Source organism: Pseudorca crassidens, chromosome 5 (genome assembly GCF_039906515.1).
Source record: "Pseudorca crassidens isolate mPseCra1 chromosome 5, mPseCra1.hap1, whole genome shotgun sequence".
Taxonomy (NCBI): domain Eukaryota; kingdom Metazoa; phylum Chordata; class Mammalia; order Artiodactyla; family Delphinidae; genus Pseudorca; species Pseudorca crassidens.
In genome coordinates this window covers 54,359,229-54,372,841 of record NC_090300.1, presented here as the reverse complement: position 1 = coordinate 54,372,841, position 13,613 = coordinate 54,359,229, and the positions used below count along the sequence as shown (strand labels likewise).

General features: G+C 45.5%; 1 protein-coding gene across 7 annotated transcripts in view; it reads left to right on the top strand.

Moving 5' to 3' along the window:
- The window catches only part of TNIK (TRAF2 and NCK interacting kinase), a 423,010-nt gene that overhangs the window by 314,665 nt on the left and 94,732 nt on the right, over positions 1-13,613 (top strand). For all 7 annotated transcript variants that reach the window (XM_067738026.1, XM_067738024.1, XM_067738023.1 and 4 more), the window contains exons 11-12: positions 2,237-2,303; positions 5,599-5,803. In XM_067738026.1, the coding sequence (XP_067594127.1) occupies positions 2,237-2,303; positions 5,599-5,803 (272 nt within the window). The remainder of the gene's footprint in view (positions 1-2,236; positions 2,304-5,598; positions 5,804-13,613) is intronic.

Here is a 13,613-nt window from a genome sequence, read left to right as displayed (position 1 = left end):
GGGCACAAACTCTAGAATGTGACTTAGAACTCACCACCCCATGAAAACAGACTATTTTTAATGTGTTCCCTCTCTGCAGGGTAAAGAGTAAGATCCTTGGGAGTAGGCTTACTCGAGAGTTGCATGATGATTTAAGGAACCTCCTTCTGTTTAGGCTTCGAGCCACCAGCAACCTTCTTTTTTGTCTGCTCCCCAAGAAGGAGTGTTGCTCAAAATGAGACTTCATTCCAGTTGCTCGGTTTGATTAAATGACTTAACTTGCTCCTTCTAATATTTTTTCATTCTCTTAGTAGCTCTAAGACCAGCTTCTGGTAGAATCAAAAATTTTTAATGTGCATTGCTTTGTGATTTTTTTAACCTGATATTATTTTTTCCTTCAGATATGTTGATACATTGCTAATTTAAGCCACTAATATAAAAGCAATCACGCTGGATCCTGGTGAAGTGTTATAGTTGAGGAGATTGACAAATGAAATTTTTACCCTAGAGAGGAGAAATAATTAGATTAATTGTGTGCTTCTTTTCCTTGCTATAATTTACTTTACTAGATAAAATTTCTGCATTTTACTTTGAACTCTGTTGATTCATTTAAGGAAAGTTTGGAATGTTAAACTTGCAATGTGGAATACTGAAACACTTTATGAAGGTTCTTTACATTTTCATAAAATAATACTTTTTAAAAAGTAGCCTGAAAACTTCATACTTATCTAAACATGTGAAGCTAATTTTTACATGGTTTTTAAAAATACTCTTGAAGTCATCGTGCTATGGCTTCCTTTCATCATCCCTTTAATGGCTAAATAGTATGGAAAGCAAAATGTGTTTATGATCAAATTTCATAGTTCTCATCATGTGACTGCTGCCTCCTGGTGGTAACATAACCAAATTGCAATTTCAGTTTCTTTTCGGGGGTGTACAAATGTCTTAAAAGTTGTAATTACTAACACATAGCTATCAAGGGATGATAGCCCTGTGACAACCTCCCTGCTTAAAATGAAAAGCTCCTCCAAAGTCTCCCCATTGCCTACGGAAAAGTCCTCAGCATGGTATATATAAAGATCATTAAGCTATATCAGACCTGCTGGGCTTTCTCACTCCATCTGCTTTCTCACACCAGCCACTCACAACTCAGTATTTCCTGAACATTCATGCACTATAATACTGTTAGCCTTACTCAGGTGGTTATGTTGCTTAGAATGCCCCTTTCCCAGCACTTTCAGCTGCCATCTGCCTAAAAAAGGGCTACTGATCTTCCAAGGTCCAGCTCATTTCTTCCTCAAAGACTTCACTGTTCCCTTCCCCCATTATGACCCATGGACTTAGCTGCTTTTTTGTCTGATATCTCATTGCTTTTTTTATGTAATTCTATTTAGTATATAATGTGTTGGAAAGAATGCTAATTATAAAGTTGGAAAAATTCTGGATTGAATTCTGAATCCAAATCTCAGATTTATTAGTCATATTACTAAACTGCTTATAATCTTTGCTTGCAAAACGGGTATTATGTTAAAGGATTGTTATGAGAAGTACATGAGAGAACATAATTATCTAGCATAGTGACCAGCATGGGCGATACCCAATAAAAATTAGTTCTCTTTCTTCATAATCATGGAGATTCTGATTATTTACTTATCTATCTTGACCATTAGATTCTAATCTCCTCCGAAGCAAAGACTCGATCTTGTTCGTTATGGCATGTTAACTTGCTTAATATATTAGGGAATTAAATGAATGTCCCCAGTGGGTCAATCAAAACACATTTAACTATATTTTTAATAGCACACGTTGTCAAAAGTTTCTGTCTGGTATTAAGATATCTAAAGGCAATTTGTGAGTCTATGTAAGTCATAATAAAATTCCTACGTAAAAAATGATTACTCCTTGTCAGTAAGTTAACAGTGGCCCAATAAAAGATTGGGTTAGGTGGTCCTATAAGGGGAGTTAACACAAACTGAAAAGTTATGTTTCAGCTCCTTGTCTTCACTTTTATGTGAATGCCAGGCATTAGGGAGAGAATCTAGAGTCGGCTGGGGCAGTCTTGGATGTTAATTCCACGTGCTTAAATCTAGCTGGTAGGCACTGTTGGATCACAAGTCAGGAGGCCTGGAGCCTGTCCCAGGTCAGCATTAAGGACAACTCTTTGGGCCTCAGTTTACTTATACATAAAATGAGGGCATGAGCTTTACTGAGCTGTAGCATCTTTTTGCACACTAATATTCTGTGGGTCTCTCTTTAGATGAGACGGAGTATGAGTACAGCGGGAGTGAGGAAGAAGAGGAGGAGAATGACTCAGGAGAGCCCAGGTAGGCGAGCAAGAGCTATCTTCTCAGTTTCACATTTTGCACTGTGGTTGTGTGAAATTCACGTCCTTTTGATTTATAGGTTCATTTTTAAGAATCCAGCAGGGTGGTCTTATTTAATTTATTGCCCACAAATGTACTCATTAATTTGGGAAAATTTCCCTAGGCAGACTCTTACAAGACCATGGAAATCAGGATATTCTTTATCTTGTCTTTCAAGATTTATTTCCTTGTTTCCTCACCTGTGTAACATGTAGAATGGGTAGGAGGCAATTATCTGGGTAATACAGGTCTAAAAGTGCCTAAAACTGCAACTCTCTGGAGACCAAAGTGGTATTTTTGGACTTGAGTTATCCAGTCCATTACTTCATACCTTTGAGACATTTAGGTGGCCACTGTCCTCGTCACATGGCGTGTGTTTTCAACACAGCCTAATCCAAGAGGAAACAGTTTCCAGGAAATCAGATTACACTCTAGAGGTGAACCCTAAATAGAAACGTCCACTCCCATTCCTGTTGTCATACGTTGGCCCCCAGAATCAAGTGCTGCTTTACTAGCGTCATCCCTATGTGTTGAATTTCACTTGACTTTGATTCTGACTTTCTTCTAGTCTGTGTTCATAAGTAATTAATGCCAGTGTGCTCACACTGCCAGGATTTCTCTTTTGTAAGAGAATTCAGCTCGTGGCAGTTTGGTGAACAAGGGGCGTGGGCATGCACACCAGGGCGGATGCACTGTACATGTGAAGTGAGATTGCTGGGGGAAATGCACAAAGCAGAAGGATCACTGGGGTATATGGGTCCCCATCCTCTAGCCATCCAAGGAAGGGACCCAGTACTCAATAAGGAGCAGTTCTTGTACGACTGAGGCAGAGCTTCTGAACCAGGGCAGGGGCCAGTTCAGCCACTGCTGCTAGAACAAGCTAGTGCACTCCTTTTTCTGAGCTATTTCAGACCTGCCAAGCTGGATTATTGCTAAAACTACTGGAAGAGGATGGGATTGAGGTTACAGGGCCATCAGTTTTTCTCTCTTCACCTGTTACGGGAATTTTCAAGGTCAAAGACTGAAAGAGAAGTCTTTCCTTCTATCTGGACACTTAATATGTTTTCTTCCCCTCATTTAGCTGCATAAATATGGTGACTGCCAAGTAGTGACGTGGAAAATGAACATTCTTGTAAAGCAAAGGACCAAATGCCTTGTTTTCAGAGTCGTACGCTATTTTTCCAAAGCTCACCCAGACAGACATGTCAGCCCTTCTGATCACTCTCCACGGAGCTGAGAACCTCACCTTAACTAACACTTGCTAAACCGCATGTTTGGAGTCACTGAGTGGATGACCTAGCCATCTCTTCACATTTCTATAATTGTCACATGTCTTTATATCACATAGAAGATTATGTTCCAAGTCCTGTTTTCTGGACACATCTAATTAATTTTCATGAAATCCTGTAAAATAGAAAGGGATAGTGGTTATCTCATTATAGAAATGAGGTAACAGCCCAACAGTAGCAATCGGCTCACACACGGAGTTAATGATTCAGTCAGTAATACATCTCGGGTCACCTGACATTGATTCAACATCAGTTAATATTAATGGATCGTCCTCATGTGCATGGGAAGCTGGGTTCCCTAAGCCCCACCACCTTTGCACAGACCATGTGGCCTGAGTAGATAAGCCCCTCGTTTGGGGGGTTGTTTAAGGTTCTACACAAAGGCTGTTGGTTTTAAAGGAGGCGTATTAGTAGAATCCAAGCACTGTCTATGAACCACGCCTTTTGATGTCATTTTATGGCAGTATCTCACATAGCACGCTACCCACTCTCCAAGACAGAATGATCCCCTTGTCAACCACCAAACCTGCTCCTCCCCTTTCATTCCCCTTCCCGGTTTGCGTCACCGCCACAGCCCAGACGCCAAGAAAAAACGTGCAAGTCATCCCTCACTCCACACATTAGATCCATCAACAGGTTTCATTGACTCTCTCCCCAGATGCCTCCTCCATCGCCACCTCCCCGACCTGGTTAGTCTCTATCCCAGAGCCACTGTAGTAGCAGCCCAGCTGGTGACCCTGCTTGCCCTTGTACCCACTGCAGAACATCATTTATTCAGCTGCTAAACAAAGCTGATCGTGTTACTCTCCTGTTAATAAGCTTTCCACGTGTGGCTTCCCCAGCCTCATGCTTTTACCCTCTGCTCTGTCTCTGACTTCCTCTTGTACCCCTCTCCCTCTCATTTGCTCTGCTCTGGGAAGACTGCCTGGGCTTCAGACCCTCAAAGAGGCCACCCCTGTTGCCACGACAAGCCTCTAAACTTGCTTTTCCTTCTGCCTGAAAGGTTCTTCCCCTACCTCCTCGTGTGACGGACTCTGCATCATTTGGGGCCTATCTCCACTATCAGCTTCTGGGAGAGGTCTTCCCCGATCACCCCATCTCAAGCAGAACCCTCATCCTAGCCCCAGTGCCTTGCCACTGTCCGTTTTAAACTCTTACACTTTTTTGTCTTCTATAGAGCCTATTAATATCTGAAATTATGTTATTTGTAATACTTTGTCTGCCTAATTATTTGCCTGTCTCTCTTCCCCACAAGAAAATAACTAGAGGGAGAATTTGTTTAGCTACTGCTGTATCCACTAGAGCCTATTATAGTGCCTGCCGCATAGTAGGTACTCAGTAATTATTTAATGGATTTAGTTCAAGGGGAAGCTGCCAGAAAGATTAAAAGGGCTAGGTCTGTATGAGTAAGTAGGAACCATGTCCCTCCTCCTTGCTGGGCTGCAGAACCAAGGAGTCTGTAGCTTTGTGCTGTTCAAGGAGGTGATGCGGGTGAAGACGATGTACCCATCCAAGTAGATAGAGCAAGCTCGCTCACCGCTCCAGATTATTCATTTTTATTCGCTGGCTTAGCTCTTGCCTTTCTTAAAAGTGAAAATAAGCTGGCCTGGGGCTCAGGGCTTGCGTACTCACTACAGCCTTTAGAAATAGAGGGCGAGGGAGTGGTGTGGACGGTCCGGGAGAGAGGTGATGGCTTCAGGCATGTGACATCTCTGCGGCGATCGAGCGGCATAGGCATGCAGTAGTCACACTGAAGGCGAGGCTGGACGCGCGTCTGTTACGTGGACTCTGTTTCTTTTGCGGGGTGAGCAGTGGAATTAACGGAGGGTCTGAGAGCCCGTGCTTGAGCATGTGGCCTCTTTCCCCGCAGGTGGGTGAGGTACCCGCCTGGCTCGCCTCCGCCGGGACCCCCGGTAGCGAGGGCCCCGCCCTGAGCGGGAGCCTGATCTGTCTCTCCTGCCGCGCAGCTCCATTCTGAACCTGCCCGGCGAGTCGACGCTGCGGCGGGACTTTCTGAGGCTCCAGCTGGCCAACAAGGAGCGGTCTGAGGCCCTGCGGCGGCAGCAGCTGGAGCAGCAGCAGCGGGAGAACGAGGAGCACAAGCGGCAGCTGCTGGCGGAGCGCCAGAAGCGCATCGAGGAGCAGAAAGAGCAGCGCCGGCGGCTGGAGGAGGTGAGGACCCGCTCGGCCGCCTCTGCGACCCGCCCCTTGTGGCTGCGGTCCCCTTCCTGGGTGTCCGCCGTGGCCCGGGGTCCCGCCCGTGAGGTCGAGGCCATAGCCTGCTTGGAGCGCACACAGCTGAACTGCAAAGGAGGCTGCAGCCAGGCGCTCTTACAGGCGGGGGACTTCCCTTGCTGGGGGTGGTGTGACCTTGGCGTGGTCACATCAGGAAAGCAGGTGAAGGCTGCAGCCCCTTCAAGTCTTGCTCAGGTATCACCTTCTTAGTGAGGCTTCCTTGACCCCCTCACTTAAAATCACAGCCCCTCTCTACATCATGTCCTGTCGCTCTTCCCTGCTTAATTGTTTTTATATAGCTCTTATCACCTTCACACGTGTGTACTTCATGTACTTTCGTATATCTGTTTCTCCGCACTAGAATGTAAGCTCCCCGAGGATGGAAGATTCTTTTATCCCTATGTATCTCTACATCGTGTATCTAGACATTAGTGTCTAAAACAGTGACCATCACACAGTAGGCACCTCCTAAATATTTGTGGAATGAATGAACTAATAATATACAAGTGAATGAGTCAGTGACCAAGAGGTGAAGTATAGGTGTTGACTAGACCACAGTGAGTAGGCAGAGAAGCGAGACGTCAAATGTGGAAAAGCAGGGCCTGCCTATTGCTCCTCCTTTGTTACTCCTCTGAACACTGAAGAAAGCATTTCCCGAGTCCTTCCACACACGCCTTGGTACCCAGGGCCTGTCCCGTAGCTAGTGGGCAAGACTTGCCTTCACCAATAGGTGTGCTGTCCTCTGTGTGGGAACCCGTAGTGCCAGCCACACTTTCCTGCATGGCTTACCCTGGGCCAGGCTCTCACCCGTGTGGTCTTACGGACGTTTATTAAAGCCTCTTTCCCAGAACTTTGGTCCAGGGCCTCCTTCCTCTGCCAGATAAATCAAAACCTCTAGACAATTAGGAAACTGAGAGACCATAGCTGTTGGGGAAGTTGGATGGCAGATGAAAGCTTCACTAACGGCATGGTAATGGGGGAATAATTTTACAGTTCTCCCAAACACCATCTTGCCCCTCATTAACGGTTTACAGCAATTCATTTGCTCTGTCAGGTGGCCACTGCAGTTAGAGGGTGGTGAATTGCAGACTCCAGGAGCGGCTTGCTTTTTAAGTCGTACATCCAGATCCAGCCTTCCTGGATCAGTGAGGGCTTCCGTTCCAGTTTGCAATAAATCCCATCAACCTCATTATGTCCCTAGAGTATTAGTATGCAGACCGGCAGCAGTCATACCCAGCAGTTACAATTCCTGAGTGACTTCTGTGTGCCAAATACCGGGTGAGGTGCTTTGCTTACACCCAGGATGTCACCGCTATCGTGGAGTTGTGTATATCCATGATCTCTCGCGCAAAGTGTGCATATCTCCATTTAACAAAGAGGAAACTGAGGTTCAGAGAGGGGAAGAAATTGGTCCCACGTCACAGGGCCAGTACGTACAAAGCCAGTATTCACACCCAGGTCTCCCTTCTCCCAAGGGCCGTGTGGGCCCTGATGCACTAAGGGCAGATATGTAATCAGAGCCGTGAACTGTGATCCTCAGAACTGAACCTTATAAGCGTCTGCAAACAGCAGTAGGCAAATGAAGGACTTTCCAATCTAAGTAAGTCAGTCTAGGATGTTGTCGGAGGGACGAATGCTCAGCCCATAAAAGGTTTGAAGGTCACCTACCATCCTGTATTCTCAGAATTACACTATAGTAGACGGAGGCATTGTAGTGCTGAGGGGGCAGAAGCCTTCAAAGGCTCAGGCAAAGGCAGGGTGAAGGGAGGTGGGTGGTAATTAGCCAGCTCTCAGAAGTAAAGTACAAAGTGTAGGAGTGGAGGTGCCTGCCTCACCTCCGGTTACTCTCCTGGGCACGAATTGAGATTCTCAGACAGGTCCTTGCAGCTGTGCCTCGGTGTCGTTTCCTCCCGCCCACCCAGGCCGGCTGCAGCCTCTTGGACTGGCCCCCAGCCCAGCGCTGCACCATTTCCTTCAGTCTCTCGGGTCTCCTGAGGACCATGGCCTCTGCTGTCTGGATCCAAGGCTTACTCCTTTTAACTTCTGATCAAGCCTCTCTCCGCAGCCAGGACCCTCTCAGGCTCTGCCCCCCAACCCTGCCTTTCCTGCTGCTTTCCTGATTTGTGGTTTATTCCTTCCAAGAGCATTTCCCGAGGCCCTCGCCTCACTGGAGCATCATGCCCTGGAAATCTGGACCATTTGCCTTTCCCCTGTCTGGCTAATGAGCTCCTTGCCTGGTGATTTGCTACACTTAGTTTCAGGCTAAAAGCATTTACCGAGGGCTTCCCTGGTGGCGCAGTGGTTGAGAGTCCGCCTGCCGATGCAGGGGACACGGGTTTGTGCCCCGGTCCGGGAAGATCCCACATGCCGCAGAGTGGCTGGGCCCGTGAGCCATGGCCGCTGAGCCTGCACATCCGGAGCCTGTGCTCCTCAACGGGAGAGGCCACAACAGTGAGAGACCCGCGTACCACAAAAAAAAAAAAGCATTTACCGAGTAACCCTAGAAAATCCCCTTGTCATCCCATAAAATGTTTAACATACCAGAGAATGCAAACACGTGTACACAGACACACAAGCACACTCTTATATGAATTTCCTTCTATTTTTTCTTTCTTTTTTTTTTTTTTTAATTTTAACACAAGAACTCTTGGCCTTTGAACCTAGATCCTCAGTTGGTACAGTCTTTTCAGAGGATACATTGTATTGTTTTGGTTTTCTTTTTTTAGATTTTCTTCCTCTTGTACCTGGTTTGATCTATTTAAACATTATATGTTTTTTTTTCATCAAGTTGCTTGACTAACAATTTCTAACAGTTAGGAAGCACTTAACCATAAGACAGGTACTCTGTTCAGTACTTCATGTGAATTGTCTCATTTAATCCTCACAAGAACCCCCAGTCTAAAGATAAAGCAGCTGAGTCTCAGAGAGGTTAACAACTTGCTAACGGTCACGCAGCTTGAGACAAAACGAGGGTTCAAACCCAGCAGGTTGGACTCCAGAGCCCAGCCACTGTCGCTGCATCTGTCCTGCCCCTCCCCCGGCAAGCCAGAGTCAGTGTGCTTTTCCATAGTCTTCACCTGGCCTCTGCTTCTGTGGTCTTTTACACTGAGAATTTAAGGATTTCTGAGCAAGGTCAAAGAAGCGGCACTCAGGGGGGGCTCATCTTTGAGCTGGATTCTGGCTCTCAGGCTCCCAGTCAGAGCTCCTGCCAAGACCTCCTCGTGTCTGTTCTTTGGCTGCACTTTCTGGAGCCTCTATCTGGGATGTTTTCAGGCTCAGTGGGGCACAGGCATCTAGTGGGGCACACCCTCTATGTCCCCAGCCCACGGGCACAGAAGGCGTGCATGGAGACACTTTGCTCTAGGCATCCATGTGCATGCGCCCTAGCTTCTCACCAGAAGCAGGAATGCTTGTGACCACAGGGCATCAAGAGATTTTATCCACTTTATCTTTTGATCCTTTATCTTGCTTCTATTGCGCAATACAGAAAAAAAGAAATACTGAGTACTCAGATGACTGTAAGTTCTGAACCCCTAAGTAATGACTGTCCCCGCCGCCCGGCATTCCTCTCCCGCCTCCGGTCCTGCTGGATCCCATCCACGTCTGCTGCCCTGGCCTGTGGTGACCACTTCTGTTTCTGATACTGAGTAGGAACTTGCACTACATTGTCACGTAGAAACAGTTAAAGCCGGTAGTTAGGCTTGTGAACTTCGCTTCATTGTGAGCCAGGTGGCCTTGTGTAGGCATCCTGGGAAATACATTCCCTTTTCCAAATAAAGGCCCTTCAGACACCCCTTTGGTGACCCAAGGCTGTGTAGGTTGTAGCCTCTGACTTCCTCAGTGATCTCAGATGTCACCCGCGACCAGAGTTTCTAAGGAATCCCTGTCTGCCCTTTGCTATTTATAGGCAACCACGTGGTTTTGGCTAGGTTCTAAACCAGGATCTGTATATTCTTAGGACTTTGTACACTGAATGTAGTCATTTACCAGTTTCATGAAAAGGACGTGGCTTCAGGCCAATTAAATGGTAGGTACACGACACCGCTTTTGACCAATGATAAAGTACAATTTATAACTAAGTTCCAAGAATCGGATTAAACCCAGCTAAGATGAATAAGTCCATCAATAGTGAAAAGAAGTACATAGAGGGCTTCTTCTATTTTTATTCAGTTCAGTAGAAGTTTCTGGCACTTGGCCTAGTCAATGCACAACTTGTTTTACTCTCCATCACAGAGTTAGGGTCCAGGAATCAGGACCCTGAGGTGCTGGGGCACCTACTCTGGTCATCTTTTCAGACCAACCTTGGGCAGAAGATTGGTGGTGATGCTTGATTCTGCTCAAGAGTTTTGAAATGATGTTAGTAATTACTATATATATTTTTCAACTAGCTGAGAGCCTTCTTTCTATACCTTCATTGTGGGGAGTGTATCTTTGAGTCACAGAAATGAATCACATTGACCCCAGGAGTACGAACCTGCTCCATGGTAGCAAGTGTTACTCTTCGGAGAATTGTATTCAGTTCTTTAAGCCACTGAGATCTCATTTGGTGCCTCAAGGCGATCATAACATCATCCAGTTGTAAAAACAACCAGCTCTAGCTGAAAGATATTATACCGCTTTGGTTCTATCACCAGAAAAAAAAAAAAGTTAAATACCACCAGTATCTTTCTGGCCAGTCGTAGTTGAGCACGGATGTACAAAATGAGAGCCTGGAGTCTAAAATTCCCTATAAGCCTCTAGCTTTTTATTGTGAGTGACTGGGGCTTTTAAGGACATTGGGATCAAGTGTTTGTTTAAGTGTATGGTAGAATTAAAACTTTTGTCCTATTCCTACCGGCAGTCACTTGACAAATTTAGTGCATGCATAGCTCCACTCTGCGGACAGCCATGCTGGACCCTGGGAATGGTCTGCCCTCGTGAAGATGAGATCTGTGAGGGAGACAGGCATTCAGCAAATAATCACCCAAATAACCATTTTCACCATCATTGCCAGACTGCTGTGGTGGAAAAGAATGGCGCACTAGGGGAGCAGACCACGGGGGTGGGAGCCTAGGCGGGTGTGGAGGCCTGTTGGTCAGCGTTCACCTGAAGGCAGTGAGGGGCACGCGGGCGTGCTAGGCAGGGAAGCCAAGGCTGGTCTTCGTAAGCCTGGTTAAGGAATTTCATATTTTGTTCTAAGAATAGTGGGAAGGCATTGATATGTTTCAACCAAGGGGATATGATCAGATCTGCTGGGTTTTTTGTTGTTGTTTTTTGTTTTTTTTATGTGATCCTTTTTTTCTTACTCTGTATTGGAGTATAGTTGATTTACAATGTTGTGTTAGTTTCAGGTGTACAGCAAAGTGAATCAGTTATACATATACACATTTCCACTCTTTTGTTTTTAGATTCGTTTCCCATATAGGCCATTACAGAGTATTGAATAGAGTTCCCTGTGCTATACAGCAGGTTCTTATTAGTTATCTATTTTATATACAGTAGTGTGTATATGTCAATCCCAATCTCCCATTTTATCCTTCCCCCCCATCCCTTGGTAACCGTAGTTTGTTTTTTACATCCATGACTCTATTTTTGTTTTGTAAATAAGTTCCTTTGTGCCCTTTTCTTTAGATTCTACATATAAGCGATATCATATGATATTTGTCTTTCTGTCAGATCTGCGTTTTTGAAATGAAACTTGGGCTGCAGGGAAAGTGGTTGGAAGGAAGCAAGAGTGGATAGGAGGGACCAGTTAGCCCAGGCCACAGAGGGTGGTGCTTTAGGTGGATGGTGGTTGGGTGGGGATTGAGGAAAGTGGGCACGTTTGAGAGAGATGGAGCCTATAGCACATGCAGGATGTGGTGGTTGATCAGATGTCTTCCATGAAGGAGCGCAGGTGGTCACAGAAGGTTCTTCAATGTTAGACTGGAGCGTCCAGGTGGAGGGCCAGGTTTGGGAGCAGTCGGATAAGATCAGTTTGGAATGTAGTGAGTTAAAGCTGCCTATGTGGCAGCCAGTGGTGATGCCACGGATGCAGTTGGATTATATAGTTAGAGCCAGAGAAGGGGTTGAGAATGGGAAGAAAAATGGGAATTATTGGTTTATGGTCATGGAAGTAGACATTCGAGAGGAGGAGAGTCTAGGAACTAGACTCTCTGAGAACTAGAGTAGGGGAGGAGAAGCAAGCAGAGAAGACTAATAAGGATGTAGGAGAGTTGAATGTTGTTGCAGAGAAAACTGCATGTTCAAGCGGACGATGGAGTTACAGGACCAGCTCTGCAGAATGCTGCCCAAAGGAGTAAGCCAACAGCAGCCCATCGTTTCAGTGACAAAGAAGACATTTGAAAGGTAGTTTTAGTGTAGTAATCTCTAGAAATGTATCCGTTTCGTCTCTGCTTTGGAGAGAAGGAAGCAACCTGCTCGGGAAATCAGAAGGTCTAGATCTGAGGGCCACCGTGTACCACCTGCCTGCCTGGGCGGCTCCCTAAGTCTCCCCAGAGCCCCACTTCCTAAGCTCTACGAAGAGGCTTCTAAGAAAGCTTGTTCCCACCACCAAAGTTGTTCTGAGGATTAACCAGGAAAATGGATGTAAAAGACCTGGCTTTGTCAACCGCCAAGAGCTAGACAGATCTCGCTTTCAACTGACTTGTCAAATCCAGGTTAAATGTGACTAATAGGCACCACTTGTGCTTCCATTTGGAGAACTTTTCATACTTACATGCTCATCCACTGTGGTCAGCTTTGCTCCCATCACTTCTCAGTATTCACTTTCACTCAGGGTGACCAGGCCAGTTTCACAGAAGCTGTGGCAGCTGGAGCCCAAATGCAGAAAAGCCACTGGTGGGTATGGTTACTCTTTGGGACCTCAGTAGTTTCTCCCAGCAGCTTTCAGACCAAAAAGGGGAAAAAGGAGATCAAGGGGAAACTGCAGAAGAGTCAGTGAGCAACAGAGCGTTTGGGGAAATTCTGCTGAAAGTAGTATTTTGGCTGACGTTATCTTCCTTATTAGATGTAAGTTCTTTAACTTTCCTGTGCCTCAGTTTCCTCATCTGTAAAACTAGAAATAACAGTAGCATTTACCTCCCAGGGCTATTGTAAGGATTAAATGAGTCAATTCATAGAAAGACTTAGAACAGCAGCAACACTTAGAACACACTCAGTAAATATTAGTTGTTAGTATTGTTGGCGTGGGTACCTTTGGCTGAAGTCCGAGGTATAATTTCCAAAAGTTTACTCTTTTACATGCGGCAGTAAAACCTTCTTGAATTTATTAAAATAAATGTACCAACAGGTAAACTTTTATTCATACCTTGAGAAGAATATTTTTTTATAATACTGGTAGGGATTTGGTTATGTCATCAAGAGAAAAAATATATATCCAGTTTTTAAGTGGCTGGCTAGCAGATTAGTGTAGGGGCAAAGGACACCGGCTTTGAAGCTGTGGAGACCAAGGCTTAATCCTAGCTACGTGACCTAGAGCAAATTACTTGCCCTCTCTGACCCTCAGCTTCCTCAGATACACGATCAAGATACTGTTTACTTGACAGAATTGTTAAGGGTAAACGTAGTCATAGGTACAGAAGGCTTGGCACAGTGCCTGACAGAAGAACAGACTGACATTGGTGGGTGAATATTTTATTGTTATTTTGCAACCGGTGGTTTCAACGTTGTTAGGTTTTTTGTTTCGTTTTAAGGGTTTTCTGAATAGATGGCATCTCCCATTGCCTGTCTTCCTTCATTCTCTAAGGTACCTTCCCTGTTTACTTTT